This window comes from Bos indicus x Bos taurus, chromosome 11 (assembly GCF_003369695.1).
Source record: "Bos indicus x Bos taurus breed Angus x Brahman F1 hybrid chromosome 11, Bos_hybrid_MaternalHap_v2.0, whole genome shotgun sequence".
Taxonomy (NCBI): Eukaryota; Metazoa; Chordata; class Mammalia; order Artiodactyla; family Bovidae; genus Bos; species Bos indicus x Bos taurus.
This window is the reverse complement of record NC_040086.1, coordinates 99331332-99356302: the sequence shown is the minus strand read 5'-3', so window position 1 is coordinate 99356302 and position 24971 is coordinate 99331332. Positions and strand designations below refer to the sequence as shown.

The 24971-nt window shown below is 51.9% G+C and overlaps 1 protein-coding gene and 1 pseudogene across 3 annotated transcripts in view; both read right to left on the bottom strand.

Annotated features, from left to right (window-relative positions):
• Positions 1-24971, bottom strand: part of USP20 (ubiquitin specific peptidase 20) — a 44341-nt gene that overhangs the window by 15643 nt on the left and 3727 nt on the right. For 2 of the 3 annotated variants that reach the window (XM_027556551.1, XM_027556552.1), the window contains exons 2-14: positions 18745-18859; positions 15190-15286; positions 10180-10233; positions 8368-8430; positions 7959-8090; positions 6849-6945; positions 6512-6581; positions 5325-5438; positions 4195-4273; positions 1923-2370; positions 1241-1378; positions 762-871; positions 309-481 (exon numbers count right to left, since the gene is read on the bottom strand). In XM_027556551.1, coding sequence (XP_027412352.1) covers positions 309-481; positions 762-871; positions 1241-1378; positions 1923-2370; positions 4195-4273; positions 5325-5438; positions 6512-6581; positions 6849-6945; positions 7959-8090; positions 8368-8430; positions 10180-10233; positions 15190-15270 — 1559 coding nt within the window. In that variant the 5' untranslated portion in view covers positions 15271-15286; positions 18745-18859. Of the gene's footprint in view, positions 1-308; positions 482-761; positions 872-1240; positions 1379-1922; positions 2371-4194; positions 4274-5324; positions 5439-6511; positions 6582-6848; positions 6946-7958; positions 8091-8367; positions 8431-10179; positions 10234-14713; positions 14805-15189; positions 15287-18744; positions 18860-24971 lie in introns of all 3 variants that reach the window. The other variant, XM_027556553.1, reaches the window with a different exon arrangement.
• Positions 16558-17396, bottom strand: LOC113901743 (annotated as a pseudogene).

The following is a 24971-nucleotide window of genomic DNA, read 5'->3' as shown; positions in this document are numbered from 1 at the left end:
ACCGGCTCTCCCTGCAGGGCCAGGCCCTCACTCAGCCACTGCCCTCCTTTCTAGCTGCCACCTGGTCACTCTCCCCATCATACTGCCTTCCAATCTATGGCCCTGCTCACACCAGGCCACCTCAATATGGCCACAGAACATGCTAACTCACGAGCATCCTTCAGCCTCAAGCCCCTTCCGAACTACACCCTCATCCCTGTGAAAGCTGGTATTTTGCTGTTAAAGGTCTGTTGGCCCATCAGGCTGCCAGCTCCAGGAAGACCAGGTCAAGGGTGGTTATCTTCCAGCAGGCAGGGAGATGGACCCACCGTCGGATATACTCCACAATAAAGGCAAGCCAGCCCTGGGCCACATAGCTGTCCCCGCAGGCGCCCGGCTTGGCCGGCACGTTCTGGTAGATGGCCGAGTGGAGTTTGGCCAGGTCCTCCTTGCCAGGAATGGGCAGTGACAGGTCCTGGAATGTCTCCACAGTGGTGGACACCTGGGACGGGGGGAAGGTTGAAGGTCAGCCTGGCTTTCCATCTGCCAGGGTTCGGCCCTGCCCAGATGAGCCCAGGTCTGGACCCCAAACCCCAGCTGCCAGATGACAGGTGTGTGGCAGAGAGCCAGCTCCCCAGTCCTGGGACACGGGGAGCCCCAGGACCAGGGCCTGCCTCTAGAGAAATGCAGGGGTCGGGGGGTACCGGGCGGAGAGCCAGTGCCCCAGCCCCAAGCTGAGTGGGAAGCCCTGTGCATCGCTCCCCTCCCCGCGCAGCACCCACCCGGTCACAGGTGAGACACTGCACGAGGCTGAGGACGGAGCCGTCGAAGATGTCCGAGATGACGCTGCGGTAGCTCTGCTCCTTCCGCCGCCGGCTGCCGGGGACCTGGGCTGGGGGCACCACATCCTGGGGCTAGACCTGGGACTAGGCCCCGCCCAGCCCCGCCCCGCCCGCCTGCCCGGCGCCAGGGGCAGGCGCTGGGTGGTCACGCCTGTACGAGTCACGTGACCAGCTCCCACTCCACCTCCTGGGTCTGTGGGAGCCCCCCCAGCAACAACTCGTGTCCCAGCCATGTTAGGACGGCTCAGAGACACCGCGTGAAGGGCGCCTGGCACAGCCCCTGGTAGCAAGTGCTCGCGAACCAAACATCACCACCAGGGGCGCAACCTCCGCCACCCGCCCCGCTCCCGCCCCCTGCCCGAGCTCCAGGATGGGAGGCCCTGCCCGCCTCCCCTCTCCACCTGCCCGCTCCTCCGAACCTTTCTTGAGCACATAGGCCGGCCCCATCCTCACAGGGCTCGCACGATGAGGGCTGCTGGCCAGCTTGGCGTGGCCTTCGTGGTGGTGGACGGGGCTGCAGGGCCGGGAGCTGCGCATGTGCGCCTCGTTGTCCGGCTCTAGGGGCGGACGGAGCGAGGGGGACAGTGCTGGGCAGCTGAGCCAGCCCCTAGCCTGGTCAAGAAGACCTCCAGCACCTCCGAAGGGCACCAAGGCCTGAACCCACCACGTCTCCTCTGTCCTGAGCCCAGCCCACTCCCCAGCCCCTACACAGGACCTGTGTCCACACACTGCCCATTCCCGCTGGGGGCTTGAACTCGGGGAAGGCTCCTATCTCACTCCTTCACCAAGTGACATGCTATTCACCTGACTGCTCACCTACAGGCCAGGTCTAGTGGGAGAGCAGCCCCCTAGTGTTAGTCACTGAGTCGTGTCCGACTCTTTGCGACCCCCATGGACTGTAGCCCACGAGGCTCCTCTGTCCATGGGACTCTCCAGGCAAGGATACTGGAGTGGGTTGCCATTCCCTTCTCAAGGGGACCTTCCAGATCCATGGATCAAACCCAGGTCTCCTGCACTGCAGGCAGATTCTTTCCCGTCTAAACCCCCCAGGGTAGGGCTGCGGCCCAAGAGGGCCGCGGTGCTCCCGCAGCTGGCTGGTACCTGGCGTCCGGCAGGGACTGGTAGACCGCGGGGAGGGGGGCTGCGTCTCCGGGGGCTGCTGCTCCAGGGCGGCCATGGCGGTGTCCACGTCGGCGTCCTCGTCCACCTGCTCCGAGTTGGTGCGCTGCTGGCCCCACGAGAACTTGCGGTCCTTCATGCGCTCCTTCTCGGAGATGGCGCGGCCCGCCTCGTCCGCCATCAGCAGCTCCGCCTCGGCCTGGGAGCCTCCCCCGCTGCGCCCCTGCCCGTCGCCCTCGCCGCGGTCGCTGCTGGAGTCGCAGGACAGGAACTCGTCCTCTGAGGGGCTCCGGTCACCCTCCCGCTTCTCATCCGTGTCGCTCGAGTCCGAGTCCCGCGCCTCAGTCAGCGCCGCCGCTGTGGCCACCACGGGCTCCTTGAGTTCCTCGTGCAGCTGGTCCATCAGGCAGCGCAAGAATTCCTGGGTGTCCTGGAATTCCAGGGCGGCCTCAGCATGGGCAGCCCTCCCCAGAAGGGCCCACCTGACCCTCTTCTACTGCCGCTGCTGCTAAGTTGCTTCAGTCGTGTCCGACTCTGTGCGACCCCGTAGATGGCAGCCCACCAGGCTCCTCCATCCCTGGAATTCTCCAGGCAAGAGTACTGGAGTAGGTTTCCATTTCCTTCACCAATGCATGCACGCGTGCTAAGTCGCTTCAGTCGTGTCCAACTCTGGGCGACCCTATGGACAGCAGCCCACCAGGCTCCTCTATCCATGGCATCCTCTAGGCAAGAATACTGGAGAGGGTTGCCATTTCCTTCTCCACCCCTTCTACTGAGGAGGACGCAAAGGCTGGGTGGCCAGCCGACCCCTCCCAGGTCTCGTGCTCTGAAGTGGCAGAGTGGACAGGGTGACCCAGGTCTGCCCGTCTCCAGGCTCCTGCTTTCCAGCCCTGCTTCTGACTGAGCATGGGAGACAGCGGATGTAAGCGTTCAGCCATGAAAGTCTCCTTGTTCCCAAAAGGAGGGGAAGTGAGAGTAAGCACGGAGCTGAGTAGGACACAGGTGACGCTGTGGGGGTGTATGCATGTGAGCACCCGGCTGAGTTTTGTGGGTAGCAACGCCAGCCGGCAGGCCAGGCCACCAACAATCTTAACCCATCTCTGGCGCTCTCTGCTCCTCTGGCCCTTTGCCAGCCCTGGTGCCCACGCCTTCCAATGACTTGTGGCAGGAGGGACAGGCGTCCCACAGGCCTGGACACGACTCAGTGGCCAGGACAGGAAGTGGGCAGAACACAGCTGCCACTGCAGGCTGGCTGGGCCTCTGATCCTGGCAGTGCTGCCGTGACCCTGACTACTCTGTGATGAGGTCGCAAGCCCAGGGGGAGCCAGGGCAGCAAGGCCTCTGGCACAGCTTTGCCCACTGGCTCAGGCAGGCACGCTGCACACAGGAGGTGCTTCAGAAGGTCAGAAGATGATGGTGCAGGCCGCGGGCAGCTGGGGGCCCCTGGTGCCTGTGTGGGACCACTGGGTTCAAAGTCCAGTCCTGTCCCTCACAGTCCCCGACCTGGATGTCAGAAGCAGCCCCTAGGGCCCAAGTCCCACCCACACAAGGTGGCGACTCTGCAGTGGCCAGAGCCAGCTGCACACCCAAAGCCTCAGGTCGCCGACATGGAGAGAGGGGCCTTGATTTCTCAGTTCTAGCTGAGGGAGGGGGCCGGCTCTGGGTGGATTTCATCAGCAGAATGTCAAACAGGTTCAGCCCCGGCTGCAAGCCCAGCAGTGAAACCCCCATCTGGGGTAGGACCTGAACAGTCAGCTTGGGGCAGTGGGCAGCATGTGGCTGCATTCTGCTTCACCGTGGGTCCATGTTTTATGCTGTAGAAAGATACCACTGATTCCAGAGGGGTTCTCTAGATTTACAAAAACTTACCATCAAAATGTCTAGTTTACTACGAGTGAAATTCTGCCCGTGGTTCGGGGAAGGAGAAAGCACAGGCCTATGTGAGTGGTCAGAGATGCATGCGCCTAGAATCAAGGCTGCCTGAGGTCAACTCTCCCCTCTGCCTTGTGCCAGCTATGTAATTGATACGTGGTCACTGGGCAAGGACTTGCCTGCTGAACCTCAGTCTCCCAACCTGTCAAGTGGGGAGAACACCAGCAGGTTCTGGGAGGCTCTGAGGTCCTTGCACCCATAAAGGGCTCGGGCAGCAAGTCTGGTCTAGGAGTCCCGTCTGGCAAAGCAGACCTCTGGTTTTTTCCACACTGGTCTTGGTTTATAGCCCTGGGTGTCCCCCGGGGCAGCTCAGATGGCCTACCTGCTGGGCATAGCCTCGGAACATTGGGTTGACCAACTTGATCCCATGGGACAGGCTGGTGGGAACCACGTAGCTGGGGCTGTAGGAAGACCAAATCCGTTAGTACAGGCGGTGGTCTGCTCTGAGCTACTCAAGCCTGCGAGGGCAGCTGGGCAACCATGATGGCCAGATCAGGCTCTGTGTGGCGTTTACCGCGATGTCGGGCGGTGCTGGCCCGGCCAGGGACCCAGCAGGTCTGCACATCTCTAAGGTCAGGAAAAGAAAACATCAAGTCATGGCTCAGCCAGGCCTAGTCAGCTCTTGACTAGGATAGCATCACGTCCTGCCAGCCCGTGACATGCCTCCTTTAAAATGGTTCTCATTCTGAAATATTTACTGTTGCTTTCTAATTTCAAAAGTCATACATGTTCATTATTCAACAGCAGAAAATTTCGGAAAAAAAAATACAAAATTTCAGGAAAGCACAGCAAAGAATCATCAACACTAGCAGCATCCTGCAGAGATAATGACCATGAAGATTTCCAGACGTTTCCTGGACAATGCAGACACAAAATTACACGCAGGTAAACACTTGAACGTGGCTTAAAGTTGGAGCTGTATTGCATCATGCTGTTTAATAATCTGCTTTTAATTTAATATATTTTGATGCACTCACTTTATTCCCAATGTTAACGTTTTCCTGGATCTACCCCAAGCATCTGGTCTTTAAATTCCTTTTACACTGAGCTAAAGCCCCTGGTCAGTGTCAGCCACCACTTCTGAAACCTTGTTCAATGTGCACAGATGTGGCTGAGACCTAGGAGTGGTCACCGTGTGTCTCCAGACCGCAGCACACACGCTCTGAAGCGCTGCCAGCTGCAGTCAATGCCAGGTTCAAGTTCTTGCTGCGCCTTTCACAAGATGTGTTATCTTGGGCTAGACGCTTGAATCTCCCTGAACCTCAGTTTCCCCAGTTTGCGAGCCAGAGTTGGCTGTGACCTGTACCTGGAAGGGCCCCCGTAAGCATGACACAGGGGAAAGTGTGGCCTGTGGTGGCGAGAGGTTGAGGGCACCGGAAGTGCTCCATCAAGGGGCCCGACAGAAAGCCTGTCCCCATGCCCCTGCCAGAGGTCGGGGACTCGGTCACTCACCGTTTCCTGTGCCAGACCTCAGAGACCAGCTTCTGATAACTTTTGCACAGGGCTGGCTTCTTGTCTGTGCGGACCAGGCCTCCACACTCCAAGAAGAACTGGGTGAGCGGGGGGCTGGGGGAGGGGGCAGGGAGCCAGGTCAGCAAAGAAGAGAAGGGTACACGGCATCATTTACAAGAGCTGGCTGGAGGAGAAAACCTGTCCTGTGTGGGGATATACCAGGGCCCCCCAGAGCCATAAATACCTGTAGGTGACTTGACAGACCCCACCTGTTATGGGGCTGAATTGTATCCCCCTGCAAATTCATACACTGAAGTCCTAACCCCCCCACCGTAGAATGTGAATGCACTGGAGATAAGGTCTTTCTTTAAAGACTGTTGTGTAAAAATTAGAGGAAGCATCACCCCTCCTTTCATCGGCCGCTGCTTAGAAACCTTCCTGAGCCTGAAGGCCTCTCCCTCGCTTCTTTTTTCTTTGTTTTTGTTACCTCGTTACATAAGAAATAGTCATTTATTGTAGAAAAATTAGGAAATACAGATAAGCAAACAATAGTAACTGACCTTAATCCTACCATGAGTGGGGATAGCTACTCTGAAGATATCCTCCTAGAATTTTCTATGCATGCAGAGCCCCCATCCTTGCCCTCCTTCTCTCTCTCTCTCTCACACACACACACACACACACAGAACCCTTAGTAGGTGTGAGACCCTGAGTGCCAGGCAGAGGAGATGGCCCAGCCTCAGGGAGTAGAGGGTGTCTTAGATGGAAAAAAATATTTTCACCCCCAAAATGGGACTGCACCATATAAAGGATCACAACCTTTTCCTACTTATCATATTCTGAACTCCTCCCCGTTTCAGTAAATATTGTCCTGCACCATTTTTCCCTGAACTCACCGTAAAGCTGGTCTGTACTGAATTTGTGATTTTTATGGGCCTTTAACATGTTTCCAATAAATGGCAGGGTGAGGAACAGCACAGACAGCTTTTTCAACCTCTCTGGGTACTGGTACCTCCTTTAGGAGAAATTCCCATTGGAGGGATTGCTGGGTCAAAGGGCAGGTGTGGTTTGGGGCGTTTTGATGTGTACCCACATCCAGGCTTCTATGAGCAACACACACGCCCCAACTTGGGGGCGGCAGCTGCTATTCCCAGGGCCCCCCAAATCCCAGATGAGGCGAAACCTACCAGTTGGACAGAGCCTGCAAGGCCGCATTCATGTAGCAGGAGTTGCCGAGGTTCTTCATGCCCGTGAGGCCTGGGGACCAGCACACACAGAGGGGGGACCATGAGCACTCGGAGAGGAGCCGTGGCTCCCGAGCCCCCAGGACCTGCCCGGGAAACCTGCCGAGTCAGCAAGGGCAGCGACCCGGGTTGAAGAAGCCGGCCTGCCCAGGGGCACAGGGCTGAGGCATGGCTGAGGGTTGCCGGGCCCCAGGGCTGCACTCCAGGGAAGCCCTCATGTCACAGAGACCGCCCTACGCCGCCCCACCTGTCCAGGCGGCACAGCTCGCGGGGCTGTTACCTCGTGGCTTCAGGTCGTCGTCCTCCGACTCGGACTCTCCTTCGTCCGCCACAGCGATGGGGACGGCTTTCAGAGGGTGGGAGGGCGGCGGAGAGTCCTGCGTCCAAGAACCAGGGTGAGAAGTCAGGAAGACTAGTAGGTGAGGGGGGAGAGGGGCTGGGCACGGGCCCTGCGCTGGGGTGTCGGGGGAGAAGCCCAGACCCCTAGCCACTCAGTCAGCCCACCTGAGCAGGGGACATGGTGGTTAAGAGAGGGCATGAGTTTGAGCAACTCCGGGAGATGGTCATGGACCGACCGGGAGGCCTGGCGTGCTGCAGTCGCCAAGAGTCAGACACGACTGAGCGACTGAACTGAACTGGTGGCTTTGCCCTAAGAACTCTCTGGCTTGTGCTTTACTTACAGTAATGAGTAATAATATTTTATTTATAACAAATTTGAGAAAAAAATAGAAACAAAGAAAAAACAACAGGCAGCCCAACTTTTCTGAGACAAACACTGTTGATTATTATATCTCTGTTGCATTTAAACTGTTAATACACACACACACATCCAAAACAGGACTTGTATATACTTTTTTATAGACTTTTTTGTAAACAAAAACAAAAACAAAAACAAAACAACTCATATATATTGATCATTTAAGTCCACAAACATAGTCCATACACATTTATTGAGCACCTATTATGTGACCATCATTGTCAACATGGAGGAAAGACAGCACTGTACCCAGACACGTCAGGCCTCTCCGGAGGCTCAGATGCTGATTTAATGAGCCCTCCCTGAGGGTCAGCTCCACGCTGGGCTCTCCCACCCGCCTCCTCGAAGGGCCTGAATGGCTCCTGGCCTGGTGCACTGCCTGGGGGGAGGGTGTCCGGGTGTTTCCCATGCCGGCCTTGGCCCAGGGCACCCCCAAGGCCTACCCACCCCCAGTCACCTCTGCATCCTGAGCCCTCACACCACCCTGGACAGGGCTGGGGCTCAGCGGGCATTAGCTGACTTGAGCTCTTCAGAGCCACCTGGAAACTCGGGAGTGGGAACAGACACTGTCAGGGACCCACTGCCCTGCCCTCGCCCTTGTTTCGCCGCCGGCTGGCCCCTGCGCCCCCTCACCTGCTCTGAGAACTTGGGCGCGGGGCCAGGCGGGTGGGCCGCCAGGCGCGGCTCCAGGAACACTTCCTTCTCACAGGCGTAGCACCACACCCGGAACGTGGTCAGGTTCACCGTCAGGTTGTGCTTTTTCGCCTAGAGGGCAGGGTGCAGAGGAAGGAGAACACACTGGCCTACCAGGTGCCGCAGGCCTGCCTCAGCTACACGGGCTCGGGAAAATATCAGATTTTCAGGAATCTCAGATTCTGTTCCCCCCACCTCAGCCAGGCTTGCCAAGGGCTGCGGCTGCCTTCTCTCTTCCTTCTTTGCCATGACTGTTCCCATTTTACACACACAACCGCCGAGGCCCAGAGAGGCGAGTGGAGCCAGGGGGCGGCTGGAGCTGGGGTCTGACCTCAGGGCCCACGCTCACCTGTGCGTGCAGGGTGCTGTGGTCAGCGAAGGATTCTCCGCAGCCAACGTAGGAGCAGGAGACCTGGGGAGAGATGGAAGGGGAGCGGGCGGGGGGCCGAGAGGACAGACAGGGCCACGCCGTGAGGGGGTATCCCCGCTGCCACCCCGGGACCCCAGGGACCAAGGCCCGGCTGCCGGTTTGCACACCCAAGGTGTGCACTGGGCACGGCTGGCCGCCACACAGCTGCCCCGCCTCTGAGCGAGACGGGCGGTGGGCCCTGGGCTGAGGCCTGGCTGCTGGGTGCCCTGACCTGCTCCTCCCTCCACTCACCCCTTTTCCACCAAAACCCCACTTCCTGATGGGCCAGTTGGCAGGGCCACACTTTTGGTGGGGGCGGGGGGAGCCTAGGCCTCATGGCCATTTTCTGACGGGGACGCTGAACGGGCAGAGGCAGCCGGGGGCCCTGTGCTGACCCCGTGCCCCGTGGTGACCTGCCTTTGGCCTTGCACTCTCCTCCCCCAGATCCGCCCAGCTCCCACGGCCCAGCTTGTGGTCTCCACCCAGCCCTGGCTGTCAGACGGCTTCACTGCAGAAGAGCGCTGGTGCACCCTGAGCAGTGGTCAGCCATGCACCAGCTGGAGAGGGGCGGCGTCACTTTCTGCGTCGGGTTCCGTCTCGGTCTCTAGGGGGGCGTCTGTGGGCTCCCAGGAGGCAGGGCCATGACCCCCACTTCCTGCCGTCCCCGGGGCCCCAGACCATGTCCTGCAGCGTAGTTTACCCTGAGCAACAGGCCCCAAAGGACGAGGCCAGAGCCCTACGGAGGCTCCTGTGCCTTCTGCTAAGAGACTTGAACTGTGATCTTTGTGCCCATTTGCTGCCTTTTTTTGTCTCTCCTTGTATTTGTTTTCAAAGAAATTTTTAGTAAGATTATATAGTGTGATATATACTTGTGGCAAAGTTGGAAAACACTACAAAGTTATAAAGAAAAATGAATTATCTGTAATTCTGCCCCCCTCAGAGAAAATCGTCACTTGTTCACACATTTACTGTTACTCTTTTGCGTGAGCATAATAATCACAACCAGATTTTACTGGACACTGTCTAAGGGCCACGAACCATGTTAAGGCCATCACAGGCACCATCTTGCCAAATTCTACCCTAAGGGGGGTGGTCCACAAGGCGGGGGCAGTCGTCAGTATTGTGGCCTCTGCTTTATAGATGGCAAAACGAAGACCCAAACTGGCCCAGGGGTGTGTGTGTGTATGTGTGTGTGGCTGGGTGGGTGAATGCTCAGTCACTCAGTCATATCTGACTCTTTGCAACCCCATGGACTGTAGCCGACCAGGCTCCTCTGTCCATGGGATTCTCCAGGTAAGAATACTGGAGTGGGTAGCCATTTCCTCCTCCAGGGGATCTTCCCGACCCAGGGATCAAACTCTTGTCTCCAGCGTCTCCTGCACTGCAGGTGGATTCTGTACCACTGAGTCACCTGGGAAGCCCCAGCCCAGGAACTGACTGCCACTAACAAGTGCCAGGGTTCACAGCCAAGATGCTACATCGTCTCATATGCACGTGCTGAACAGAAATTTCCCCTTCATGTTGATGGGCTCATTCAGTCCAGAGCTTTTCCCTCTTCATCTTTAATGGTTGGAAGGGCAGGCAGCCCAGGGGCTCACACACTCTGGGGCCCTCTTGGCTTGGGCACCACACCCGAGACATCCATGCCCTGTGTCCCTGCCCAAGGTTTCAGGCCACGCCCACAGAGGACAGGTATTCCCAGCCCAGAGTCTGGACCCAGCTCCAGGGCCCCAACAGCTGCAGGAAACTTACCTGGAGACAGGCCCACAGGTTGGGTCCAGAAACCCCGCATGACTGACAGGTGCTCTGTGTGAGGCGGGGAAAGAGACCAAGAGGAGGGTGTGAGTGGCCACAGGACATGAGCCATCAGACTCAGCCCAGAGGCTTTGCCTCACAGAGATTCCAGCCCACGGGGCCACTTTAAGCTTTACTGTTCGAATTTTGTTTTTTCATGTGCCTGAAAAAACATTTTCAATACAATCACTTAAAGCTTATCAGGGAATGTTTAACAGGAGGATTCCTACGTGCTGTTTCTCATAAATCCTCTGTTGCTTATCAGCTTCTGCCAGAAGCGAGTAGAACTGCACGCAGCTCTCAGGACTGAGGTCATACGATGAGACAGGCTTGAATCTCCTTCAGTAAACATTCTCCTTAAGACAAAACTGCCCAGTCTCGATCCTCTTTCTTGGATATGGATTGTCTCCTGACCTTGTGACCATTATTATCCCTTGTTCCCTTGGTAACGGTTGTTGTACTTTTGGTTTTCTGATCTTTATCATTGTTGAAAGAAATTTCTTGTACCATAGCCTATATATACTCACAGAAAGACCATTAAAGCACTCTGCTCCATCAGAGCTTGGGTCCCCGTGTCTTTCTTTCTTTCTTTCTCTCTCTCTCTCCGGCTAATTTGATGGAGCGCAGAAACCCGTCGCGCTTACTCTCCTGCCCGGGTTTCCAAGACTCCCTAGAGAAGGCGCCCTGTGCCTTCAGCCTCTTGAGAGGGTGCCCTGTGCCTTCATGAGCAATACAAGCCCTGTGTCAAGAGCTTTATTGGTTCTCTGCGTAAACCAGGGAATATCAGCCTCTTTCTCTCTTGCACGTTCTTATCATCAACTCCGGACTGCCAGTTCCTTTATGACACTCATTTATTTAAGCCTTTCTGCCCGGCTAGACTATGGGCTCCATGAAGGAGGGATGGTCTGTTTTGCCTACCCCTGCGACTTCACAGAGTATGGTACAAATCAGATCAGTATATTTGTTGACCACAGAAACACCCAGGTATCTGTTGATCAGGATGACAGAGCCTGCTTCTGGTCCACTGATATCTCTCTTCCCTGCTTTAATAAAAGAATCTACGTATTTTGGCTGAGCACATGGTCAGTGAGCTACAGACTATGTGTCCTAGCCCCCACTGTGATCATGGGACTCGGTTCTAGTCGATAGCGTAACAGTAAAAGTGACATGTGCCACTTCTGAGTTTTGCACAACCCTTGGTCTCTCTCCTGTTTCCATTGGCTGGAATGCAGATGTGATGGCAGGAACTCAAGTAACCACTTTGGACCTGGAGGTGAAAGGCATGTGTTGAGAATGACAGATCCACTCTATCAGAGCTACCTACATCTGGACTGCTCAATGAGAAAAGCAAACTCCTATCTCATTTAACTCACTATATTTCAAGGTCTTTTCATTATAATTTAAACTGTCCTAAGTAATTTTCTCTGTGCCTCTCTAGAACAGCAGTTTCCAGCTGAGCTTTCACAATACCCAGTGTGTCTCTGCCAGTTGTGAGATGAATTCTAAGCACTGGTCTCTGCAGCAGTTACAGAGCTGATCCCTGGTGAGGGATCATAATGAGCCAGGTATCCAGCTAAGTTCTTTGGACCTTGCTCATGTAATCCTTATCACAGTCTCTGCAATAGGTCCCAAGACCCCCTTCTTACAGATGAGAAATGGAGGTTTGGAGAGGTCATGACCCTACTGTCAGAAGCACTATCAGCTGAGGAGTCAGGGTCATCAGACTTACGGGAAAGGTCTAGTCTCCTCCCAAGGGTGGCCACATCGACCCTTAGGCCTCCATGGGAACTTCTTTCCACTAAGCCCAGATTCTGGCTGTGTTTGTAAAAATCCTGAACATGGCTCTCTCAGCAAGGTTGAGAAGGCGCAGCTCATCCCATCAGTGGGGCTGAGGTTTGCAGTCTGTGTCTTAGGGTCTCTTGCCAAGGATGCTAAGGGGGCAGGAGACCAGTCTGCTCGATAGACTCAAAGTTGCTACTCCTGACCTTTCCAAATTTGTCATCTCTTTTGTGACTTTCTGATTTCACAGTTCACTCCCATCTTCCCAAATTTGTTTTTTCATTTCAGTCATATGAATGATAAAAGTATTATGTGCTTATTTCAACAACTTAAATGACGCATACGCTGTATATAATATGTAGCATATTACATACAACACATATACACTGTATATAATATGTAGTATATTATATATAATACATGCTATATGTGTGTCATATATTATATATAATACATATATGCTGTATATAATGTGTCCTATATTGCATATAATACATATATGCTGCATATAATGTGTAGCATATTATATATAAAACATATATGCTGTATATGTGTCATATATTGTATATATGTATGCTGTACATAATGTATCATATATTACATATATGCTGTACATAATATGTAGTGTATTATATATAATATATACATGCTGTAATAACTTGAAGTATTTCCCTCCATACCTTTGGCTAGTAAAAATGAGATCACACTGTACACACTTCTCAGTAACAGGCTTCTGTCACCTACTTAGGGCCACCCTTGTGTGTCTGTACACAGAGATCCCCATCTCATTCTTTGCGATAAGTACACGGGGGCCCACACTGCGGGTACAGACGCCACAACTGTTTCACTCATTCCCTTCCTGGTAGATATGCGTTTGACCACCAGTGTTTTCCTTTTACAAAGAATGCTCAGTAAACACTGCTGTATTTGTGTCTTGTAACTGGTACACACACTGCTCCTAGACACATTCCGAGCACGGGAACTGAACCCCTGCAGTCACGGTAACTTGACTGCAAACGTTGGGTCCACGCCCCTCCTCCCTATCCCTGAGTGACAGCAGTTTGTGCCGTGCGCATCTGAAACGGTGCCATGTTGGTTTCCTGGCCAAATCCTTGACCACCAGGGAAATCAAGCACCTTTTTTCAAGAGTTTCTCAGCCACTTGCATTGCCTCCATTGTGAGATACCCGGCTCAATCCTTGCACCTTCTGGGTATTTTAAAACCACGTTGGTTTCATTTTGTAGATTTCCAAAAGGCTGCCATGTCCCAGCCCGATCTTCCCAGGTTCTGCCTCCCTCTTCCCACCTTGTTCGTCTCCTCCCTGCTCTCAGATTTCCCAAGAAACTCTCAGTTTGTTTCACTTATTCCTTTGTGCAGACGCAGGAAGAGACCAGTGTTAGATGGGGCAAATGCACCACAGCCTTGATCTGCTCTTCCTCCTGACCACACTGAAACCATCCTCTACAGGGTTAGCAGAAACTGGTGATGAACAGAAATGGAACTTGTCTTACACAACAGCAACTAATGGAACAGCTGGGTAAAAAACCCCTAGTCTATACATCACAAGACTCCTTAATCACCCCTACAGATAACAGCTCTGATGTATACATTGCTATAGTAATAGGGGTCTAAGCTGTTTTTTCAGAAACTTGGAGTCTTGTCCAGTTCGAGCCGGCTAAGACTGTTTGGGACCACTGACCCTAAAACTGAGTGTGTGTAAGTGTCTGATAAATGACATTTTGATGTCAAAGGGCCCAAGACTTCAGCCTCAGATCATGCTAAGCACCTCCATTTTTGAACATGCATCCTAGGAAGAAACACATAACTCAGACACACTTGTGCAGAACACTGATGACCTCATCTCTCCCCATGCCTAAGACCATCCTGCTTCTTCATCCCATAAATATTCCAAGACCCTCGCCTTCTGGGAGGCTGATCTGAGGCTTGTTCTCCTGTTTCCTCACTTGTGAATCAACCCTTTCTTTGCTGCAAACTTCGGTGTCTCAGCGTTTGGCTTGCTATGAATCAGCAGATGAACCTGGTTCAGTAGCAGACGACTTCAAAAGAAGCCACAGGAACTTTGAAGAATCACACCTGAGACTGAGCCAGCTCAGGCCAGAAGCCACCCAGCACCTGCTGGTGCAGGGAGGCTGAATAACCAGCATTAGGTGCCTGGAAAGAAGACACAGGAATCTGTCTAGGAGTCTGACCCAACCCCACCCCTGGGAATGGCCCCTCCACACGGCCCTGCCCCTGAACACGAGGACACTGTACAGACAGAATGCTGCAAAGCGCCCAGATGTCCACCCACAGAGGATCGGCTGCGGAGTCTACACAGTGAACTATGATGCAGCTTTAAGACAGACCACGAGACCCATGTGCTGAGACCACAGAGCTCCAAGATACTCTGCCAGGCGAACAGAGCACGTTACCAAAACAGCTACAGTACACTGCTTTCTATGTAATAGAGGGGAAATGAAAAATAAGTATTCCCATAAGCAAACTCTGAAAAGATACAAAAGAAACCAACGTTCGTGGCTGTCTGGAGGGTGGGATGGAGAGGGTGAGCACAGGACGGGTGGGAGGGGGACTCCCTGACATTTTTCTTCTTACATCATTTCAGTTTGAACCATGTGAAAGCGTTACCTACTTAAATTGTTTTTAATCTAACAAACAGACAAATAGCACATCCTCCCTACTCAGTGTGGCCCACCTTTGGGAGTCCCCTGGGGGTCCCACGGTCAGGACTCCAAGCTTCCACTGCAGGGGGCACGGGTTGGATCCCTGGTCAGGGAACGAAGACCCTGCAAGCCACAGTATAGACAAAAAAAAAAAAAAAACAGAGGCCCACCTCTTCTCTTTGAACCTCCCTGAGCCCTCCTCAGGTCAAGTGTGCAAAAAGCCCGTGGACTCTCGGAGCCTGACTCTCCGCCTTGCACCTGCTCCAGCCACTAATGGGCATCAGCGCTCCCAAATGGATGGTCTACGTGGTAATTAATGGCTGTTAGGACGCAGCCCCGGAAGGCCTCCTGAACAGACGCCAGCTTTTCCATTTACATAAAAGGCCAAGCTGAGACTGCTGGGAGCCAGTGCTTCCGCGGCTTCAGAAATGTCTGTATCCCAGGAATGTGGTGGAGGCGGGGGATGCCCTGGGTGTGGGCCTCGGTCCCGGAAAGTCTGACCCTTTACCTTGGATTTGAGCAGCAAGTCCTCTTTGGTCACCTCCCCTATCGAGTCAAGATGAGGACAAAGGTCCCTGGAGTCCCCCATGCTGGCCCGGGCTCACCTATAAGGAAACACAAGGGATCCTGGGTTAATGGCAGCCCCTGCCGGCTGGAGGCAGGAGAGGCTGAGGGGTTAAGTGCATACTTGGGTCTCGAGCCCCAGATCTGTCACGTACTTGCTGGTGACCCAGAGAAGCTACTTAACTGCTCTGAGCCTCACCCTCTTCGCCTGACGATTGGAGAAGGAGATAACACCTTCCGGAAGGGTTGCTCAGAAGATTCACTAAGGAAATATCAGCGAAATGCCTGGCCCAGGGACAGCAAGTGCAGGGAGATGATTAGAATTCAAGCGCTGGGTGTGATGATGAGAACTGTTGATAGGGAAGACACAAGGGTGCTTCCTGCATTTGGGGAGCTGCCTGTTAGGGAATCTAAAACTGCAGTCCTGTTGAGAGACACCAGCTCCCTGACCTGGAGACCACTCTACACTAGGGGGCAGCAGCGGGCAGGGTAGAGAGGCCAGGGCTGAAAACCAAGGAGAAAGGCAAAACCAGAAGGGGACTGCGCTCTTCTCTGAGCAAGCAAGCTCCCTCTTCTCAAGAGCTTCAGAGAGGCCAGGTGACCCAAAGGCCACTTATCTCACTTCCTGTGAGAAACCCCACTTACAGAAGAATCTTTAAACTCCAAGATACTAGAGGAGGAAGTCAGAGCAGCAGCTCCTCCAGATAATGTTATTTGAGAATGAGAAAGTCGCAGAGAAGGGCGGGCAAACCAAGCTAGGAAGGGGTCTGAAGATGTTCGCTGAAGCACCAACGGTGGTGTAACTGGGTGACAGATTTCATAAGAGCTGTGTGGTTGTTGCTTTTGTTTTTTGTGTTTTTTTTACAATTATAAAAACAAAACTCAGACGATATACTTTTTAAAGTACAAGGTATAGGAGCAAAATAGAGGGCTTCCCTGGAGGCTCAGACGGTAAAGCGTCTGCCTGCAATGCAGAAGACCTGAGTTCGATCCCTGGGTCAGGAAGATCCCCTGGAGAAGGAAATGGCAACCCACTCCAGTACTCTTGCCTGGAAAATCCCCTGGACAGAGGAGCCTGGGAGGCTACAGTCCACTGGGTCACAAAGAGTCAGACACGACTGGGCAACTTCACTTCAGTTTCTGGTGACTCAGTGGTAAAGAATCTGCCTGCCAATGCAGGAGATACGAGTTTCATCCCTGGGTCAGGAAGATCCCCTGGAGGAGGAAATGGCAACCCACTCCAGTATTCTTGCCTGGGAAATCCCATGGACAGACGAGCCTGGGAGGGTTAGAGTCCATGGGGTCACGAAAGAGTCGGACATGACTTAGCAACTAAACGACAGTAACAATAAAGTAAAATAAACTGCTGATGATATTGTGGCAAACTTCCATCCTGACGCTCTTCTGTGCATAATTCTCTCTTTTTTTTCCCTGACCAAAACATTTAATTAACAAAAAAATATTACAATGGCAGAGAAAATAATAATAACAATAAAGAGAAATTCGAAGTGGGAATCAGGGTAGAAAACAATGCAAAGACTTTGGTTCCTAGGAGACCAACACGCCGGCTGAGCTGGCCTTAGCCCCAGCGCCTTCTGAGTTTTCCTTGGCTGCTGGCTTCTTGCCTTCCCCCAGGAGACGAAGGTTGTGCTTTTCCCAGAATTCATTTAGTTCTTTTCCCTTTGCCTGAAGCTGTTGTGTCAGCGTCTCTGTGATCTTCTGTATCTGCTCCTTGTAGTTCCCCAAGGCAGGCGGCGCCTCTTGGATGGTCCGCTCCCCCAGCACCCCTCCAAGCATGAGGCAGGACTTGCGGGTTTCATCTGCCTCCTTCAGAGTGTCAGTCACTGCACTGTGCTCATCCAACTCCATCGCCAGCTCCTTCAGAGTATCAGTCACTGCGCTGTGCTCATCCAACTCCATCGCTACCTCCTTCAGAGTATCAGTCACTGCGCTGTGCTCATCCAACTCCATCGCCAGCTCAGCGGCCTTGGACGCCAGGCCCCGCTGATCCTGCCCAAGACGGTTGAAGCCAGCGATTACCCGCTCTGTGGACACCCCTGCCCCGTGCCGCTCCCACTGCTCTCGCCGGCGAGACCGCCATTCTCCGCCATCTTCACTGCCTGCTAACTAATTCTTCTCTTTTTTAAACCAGAAGGGGAAAAAAGCTATTTCAGTTTGAAAAGCAGATGCTTCCTTGGAGGGAACTCCTTGGTGTGCCGGCAGCTCTGTATTTGACTGTGGTGATGGTGACATGGACCTGTATGCATTTGTACGTATTAGTTGCTCAGTTGTGTCCGACTCTTTGCAACCCCACGGAATACAGCCCTCCAGGCTCCTCTGTCCATGGGATTCTCCAGGCAAGAATATGGAGTGGGTTGCCATTCCCCTCTCCAGGGGATCTTTCCGACCCACGGATCAAACCCAAGTCTCCTGCATTGCAGGCAGATGCCTTTGCCATCTGAGCCACCAGCGAAAACTGCCTGGAACTGAACACACACACGTGCACGCACACACACACACACACGAGTGCGAGTAAAACTGGTGAAGTCTGAATGAGCTCCCTGGTGTACCGGTCTCTCTGCTGGTCATGACGCTGTACTACGGATACACCAGAGATGCGGTACCACTGGGGACCGTGGGGAAGGGAACCTCCCAGCACAGTTTTTGGCAACTTACTCTGAGTCTATAATTATCTCGAAAGAAAGAAAACGTTTAAAAATAAATAAGTAAATGCTGCCGCCACCCAATATTTTAGCAGAAATTGTACCCAGGAACCTGGCTTTTGACTCTAGCTCCAAACTGTTACCGAGAAAAAGGGCCCAATCAAAGATGCAGGAGAAGCCAACGGTGCTTTAATCAAAGGCAGAGGTTGTGCAACCACCAGAGGGAGGTGGACCCCCCAAGCGCCCTCCTGCAAGCCCCACCCCACCCCAAAAGATCTGCCCACGGTGAAGTGGCCCAGACTCCACGCCAGACAGGAGTGACTGGTGCTGACGAGGGGCCAAACTTAGTGTTTTCCACGCATTCTTCCCCTGAAAGCTTCCCCGGCCATCTCAGAGGTGTGGCTTTCCCCGTTTTATAGATGACTAAACAGGACACCTCTAGTCCCAGGTCTTGCAGACGGGAGCTCCAGGACTGGGGCCAAAACCCAAGTGGGTCAGACTCTTGGCCCGCTCTTTGGAACGTACAGAAAATGCAAACATAGGCAGAAGGAGACAGAAGTGTGTAACCCACCCCCAAGCACTCATCACCTGGCTTCACAATTAATCCATGGCCAACCTTGCTGAATCTCAACCTGCCACTTCCTCCTTTGTGCAGCAAATCCCAGATATCACATCATTTCATCCGCATACGTCTTTCTATGAGACTCAAAAAAGAAAAAAAAAAAAAAAACCCACACAACCAAGATTCTATCATTTCACCTAAAAAGAAAAATCTATACTTCCTTCTTGGTCCGTGTGTAAGGGCGACACCTGAGTGGGAGAGGCTGAAGGCCTACCTCTGTGCAAAGCGACAGCCCCCGGAGGCAGTCACCCTCCGCATTCTTCGGTCCCGGCCAACGGTGGTGAGTTGCTGCGCTGGGCTGGGGTGAGCACAGGCTTCTGCTGGGGAACCTGGGAAGACAAACCAGCACACTTCATGTCGTTCTGTTAACCTTAAAAATCACTCTCAAGGCTTCCCTGGGGGTCCAGTAGTTAGGAGTCGGCCTTGTGATGCAAGGGACACCAGGTTGACCTCTGGTCTGGGAAGATCCCCACGTGCCTTGGAACAACTAAGTCCTTGAGCCACAACTGCTGAGCCTGTGCTGAAGAGCCCAGGAGCGGCACCTACTGAAGCCCGAGCACCTACAGCCTGTACTCTGCAGCAAGGGAAGCCCACACACTGCAACGGAGGGTGGCCCCCACCGGCTGCAACTGGAGAAGGCGTGCTCGCAGCAGCGAAGACCCAGCACGGCCAACATCAAAATAAAATACATACATAAACCTTGAAAAAGAAACATTCTCAACACCAAGCAGAAGCTATAAACAGCCCACAATTCCTCCTGAGGGAGGGGGGGCAGGGAGTGAATTTTTGGACATTTGGGGCATCCACAGGCTAGACATACTCTCCAGTATGTCTCCAGGGACAATGAAAACACACCACTGCTGGGACGGCTGAAGAAGGCTTGGGTGGAGCTGGCAAACAGGGTCAGCCCTCCCCCCGGGGGGGTGTCAGACCCCTCACTAGTCACTGCTGGGCATTACCTTTGTGATCCCCGAGAGACGGTTCGGCAGCGGAGGGCCACGGGGGGCCGCTCCGACAACTGCTCCCCGCTGGACCAGAGGATCCACCCTTTCCACGAGTGCCTCAGATCGTGGAAGCACTCAGATCATCCTTTTGATCTGAGACCCTCAGATCAGCCTTCCAGCCTCCCAAGAACTTCCCGCTGCTCAGGACCCCTGACCCCCGGGTTGGGAGCAAGCCTAGGCTACCGACACAACAGGGTGCGTCTGCGCGTCAACACTGGCCCCCCGTGATGGGCCACGTCTTCTAGGTGCGGGCAGTTCAAAGAGGGAGAGGCAGTTAGAAGCTGCCATTTAAAACGGTCACGTGACAATGACGGGGCTCAAGGTTCTGAATTCCAAGCCTCCTCACTTGAAGTCAGACTTTTAGTTTTTTCGTTTCCACTGAGGTCAAGTGTGCTGGGTGGCTGCCAGCTTCACACTATTTTAAGCTGCAGTATGTGGGCTTTTCAGTGTCTTTGGTATGCACTCCATCTCTTGGGCTAGATGGTGAAGCCAGGTCATGAGCGGGAGACTCCATGCCAGGAACACTGCCCCGGACAAGGACAACGGTCGACAGGCCCACTCCTGAGTCACAGGTGCCATCCTACGACTCAGGTTCTTGCAACTTCAGATAGAAGAAGCAGAAGAAAAAAAAAAAAAAGCCCTGTGGCAAACAAACCTGTGTACTGTCGCTGCCCCTGCTTCATGGATGAAGAAACAGAACTGGAGTTTAAGGAGCCAGGAACCTGGCCAAGATCAATTCTGGGCTAGTAAACAGTGGGCGGGGACCTGACTGGTCTATCCAGCGCACAGCCTTGCTCTAAGTCAGGGGTCAGCACACTTTTTCTACAAAGGCCCAGGTAGGAAATATTTTAGGCTTTGCGGGCCACGCTGATCTTTATCACGTACATTAATTTTATTAAAACCAAACCAAACAGCCTTTTTCTATTTACAGGCTAGGCAGGAGATGAAACGTTTTAATCCAGCACAGAAATTAACGAGGCAGAAACAAAGGAGTGAAGAGGAGACCCTTTTCTGGATGAGTCATGGGGTGAAGAGCTGCGCTCTCAAGCCAGCCAGGTAGCAGCCTGGGGCACTTCCTGGGTTGGGGCTTCCAGGACCTCTCAGGGGCTGATGCCCTTCTCTGAAATGGTCCCCAAGTGTCTTGTTCACTCTCTGTGGGCCTGGAGATCTCCAGGGAAGGAGGTTCTGCTCCCCAAGGTGCTCTCAGGGGTCTGGGGAAAAACAAGCACAGACCTAAGAGGGGAACCTCATGTACCAAGGATGCCAGACACAGGTTCCTCTTATTTTCAAAACTTTAAAGATGATACTTAAAAGTAACCTATTAGGGTCTGTATTACAAAAGCAACACAAATTCATCATAGAGTTTGTAGAAGGGACTCTCCTGATGATCCAGTGGTTAAGAATCCGTTTGCCAAGGCAGGGGACACAGGCTGGATCCCTGGCCTGGGAAGATTCCACGTGCCGAGGGCAACTAAGCCTTTGTGTCCCAACTACTGAGCCTGCGTGCTGCAACTACACCCATGCTCTTCGAGAAGAGAAGCCACTGCAGTGAGAAGCCTGTACCACAACTAGAGAGGGAGCCAAATAAAGCAACGAAGACCCAGTACAGTAAGAAAATAAAGTAAAACATTGTAGAAAATGCAGATGAACAAAAAAGAAGGAAACAAAAATCGCTTGGGACTTCCCTAGTGGTCTAGTGGTTGAGACTCCATGCTGTGGAGGCAGAAGGTTCAATTCCTGGTCAGGGAACTAGACCCCACATGCTGCAGCCAAATAAATAAATATTAAAGAACATAAGCCAAAACATAACAGATTTAATTTGTATACAGCTTTTGGAGGTTCACATTCTGTTTCCCATGTCACTAAATTTCTTTTCAACAACTTCATTGCTGGGCTTCCCTTGTGGCTCAGCTGGTAAAGAATCCGCCTGCAATGCAGGAGACCTGAGGTGGGAAGATCCCCTGGAGGAGGGAACGGCTACCCACTCCAGTATTCTGGCCTGGAGAATTCCACAGGCTGTGTGGTCCATGGGGTTGCAAAGAGCCAGGCAGGACTGAGTGTGCTTATATGCTTCCCACATCACTTAATTTTTTTTAACAGCTTCATTTCTAGTGGCTGGATAATATCACACCACATATAATCTAAGCTCTACAATACCTTACTCAATCATTCTCCTACTGGTAGACACAGGATATCTGTGTGAGTGTGTGTGTGTATGGCAGTGAGGATTATTTTAGAATATAAGTCTTTGACTACATCTTTGATCAAAAGAAAAATTACTGGGTCAAAATATTTGTTTTGAAAGTACTAGATATATACCGACAAGTTTTCCTCCAGAAACATTATATAAATTTATTGGCCTCCCAACAGTGTCTGAGCAACACAGAAAGTTTAAGGCTTACTAATATTTTTTTAAAGTTAATGTTTAAAAATCAGTTTATAGAAACAGACTCACAGATATGGAAAACAAACTATGGTTACCAAAGGGGAAGGGGGGGAGGAATACATTAGGAGGTTGGGATAAGTATATACACACACTACTATATATAAAGAGATAACCAACAAGGGCCTACTCTATAACGCAAGGAATTATACTCAATAGTTTGCAATAATCTATAGGGGAAAAGAATCTGAATAAAACATAAATTCACCTATGTATGTATAACTGAAGCACTGCGCTGTACACCTGAAACTAACATGACACTGTAAATCAACTAGACTTCAATTTAAGAAAGCCAGTTTATATATGGGGAAATGTCGAGTGGTAGTATCAAAAACTAGATGCTTAGTATTCTATGCAGGACCTGAAACATCTGAGGTGCACAAGTCTGCAAGGATCACACTCTGATGACCCCGGCCGTCTAAAAGCTGTCATTTTGCTTTATCTTGGTCCCCAGTCAACGCTGACCAGGCACCTTCCTGGGTGATGGGAAACAAGCCAGGCATGGGCGCTGCCCTCATGGGACACAGAGTTCCCTGTTTCAACACCAGGGTGCCTGTGTGCAGCCATGAAGGATATTATAATCGCTAACGGGAGCCACTTTCCGTTCTTACTGCAGTCAGCTGCTCCGCAGGCGTCACCCCTGGAGTTGACTACGATCACGGAGGGCAATAATGGGGACAGCCAGACCTGCGTTCAGCTCCTCGATCTTGTCACTCACAAGCTGGTGTCTTTAGCTAAAATCACCAATCCTCAGTTTCCTCATCCAGGAAAATGGGGACAAAGACAGCAGGTGGCTGGTAGGGTGACTGAGAAGATGAGGTGGGACGACACATAGCAAGGATTTAGCGTAACAACTTCTGATCATAGGGACTTGCTCAGAGTTTGTATTTATCTGAACAGCAAGCACCTCCCTACTAGTCCAGTGGCTAAGACTCCAAGCTTCCAACGCCGGGGCCCCAGGTTCATCCTTGGTCAGGGAACTAGATCCCACATGCTGCAACAAAAGATCCTGTGTGTGGCAACTAAGACCCAGCACAGCCAAATAAATAATTTTTTTTAAATAAATTTTTTAAAAAAGAGGAAGAATGTTCAAAAAATGCTCGGTACTATAAAGTTTGTTGTGGCGCTCAGTCACTTAGTCGTGTCCGACTCTTTGTGACCCCATGGACTGTAGCCCGCCAGGCTCCTCTGTCCATGGAATTCTCCAGGCAATACTGGAGTGGGTTGCCATTTCCTCCTCCAGGGGATCTTCCCAATCCAGGGATCGAACCCTGGTCTCCTGCAATGGCAGGTAGATTCTTTACCACTGTGCTGCCTGGGAAGCCTGTAAAGTATGTCACTGGCTGTGTTTTTGGTTTTGTTTTAAACTATGTATTTATTTATTTTATATAAAAGGTAATTAAGTCATATTAATGTAGGCAGAAACCAACACAACATTGTAAAGCAATTATCCTCCAATTAAAAATAAGCAAACTATCCCCCCAAAAGTAAAGTAGTTCAGTTCAGTGAGGTCTTTAGGGTGGACCTTAATCCAATGTGACTGGTGTCCTTATAAGAGGAGGAGATTTGGATCCACCAAGAGGCACCAAAAGAAAGGACCACGTGAGGACATAGCAAGAAAGTCACCACCGGTATGTCAAGGGGAAGTCTTAGAAGAAATCAAACCTGCTGACCTCTTGCTTGGACCCCCAGCCTACAGAACCGTGAGAAAATAAATTTCTGTTGTGTAAGTCATCCAGCCTGTGGTACTCTGTTATGGCAGCCCGGGGAAACTGACACAGTGTTAGATCAACATTAAAGCTTCTGGAGATGGGGACTTCCCTGGTGGTCCAGTGGTTGAGAATCCGCCTTCCAATGCAGGGGATGTGGGTTTGATCCCTGGTCAGGGAACTTGGATCCCCATGCCTCTGAGCAACTAACCCGAGCTCTGCAACTAAGCCCTGATGTAGTTAAAAAAAAAAAAAGCTTCTCAAGATGAAAACCATTTTCTGGTTATGTATCCTTGTTCTTAGATGATTCCTCCTAAATATTGAAGGGCAAAGGGTCATGATATCTGCAACTTACTCTTAAATGGATTGGCAAGAATAATTCTGATGATGATGAATATATAAATACATAGAGAGTAAATGGGGCAAAAATGTTAACAGTTGGTGGATATAGGTAAAGGGTAAATGGCATTTCATTTTATGACTCTTTTTACTTGTCTGGGTTTGACTTTTTTCAAAATAGAAACTTTTGTTTTGTTTGTTTCAAATTCTTTATTACACATCATGGTTGCACAATTTGAGGCTGGTTAAATACCACTGGCTTTCAATTTTTCTTTGAATATTTTCCAGATCACTACATGCAAGTGACCATGAAAATATTTGGCATTTTAAAAATTTGAAACACTGAACAGGCGCTTACATGATCAAAATAGAAACTTTTTAAAGATTCCTTTTATCTCACTTAAGATGGGAGCAGAGAAGGGTCTTTTGGAAAAGGTAACCTTAACTCACGTCAACGAATGTGAGCTTGAGCAAGCTCTGGGTGTTGGTGATGGACAGGGAAGCCTGGCGTGCTGCAGTCCATGGGGTCGCAAAGAGTTGGACACACCTGAGCGACTGAACAACAGCTCAACAACAGGAGCTCCAGGACCGAGTGCCTACTCTGAGCCAGGCGTGATGGGCAGCGCTTCACTACATACTCTCGGGTGAGGACAGCTGTTTCTTATTTTATGGAGGAAGAACGGAGGCTCTGAGATGGGAAGCCACTTGCCCAAGACCACAGAGCAAGGCAGTGGGACAGCGGGAAGTGAGCCAGGTGGGGTGAGCCTTCCCATCCTTCCCTCTGTGCAAAATAAATGGAAAGGACACAGAAGGTGTTTAATAAAGACTGAAAAGGAAAGACACCTCCACTGTGGGGAGGCCTGGATTTGGGCATGGGCCCTCTTGAGAGCAGCAGCTCCGTGGTGCTGTTAAGAGTCACCGCCCCATAGCTGGTATTCGAGATGCC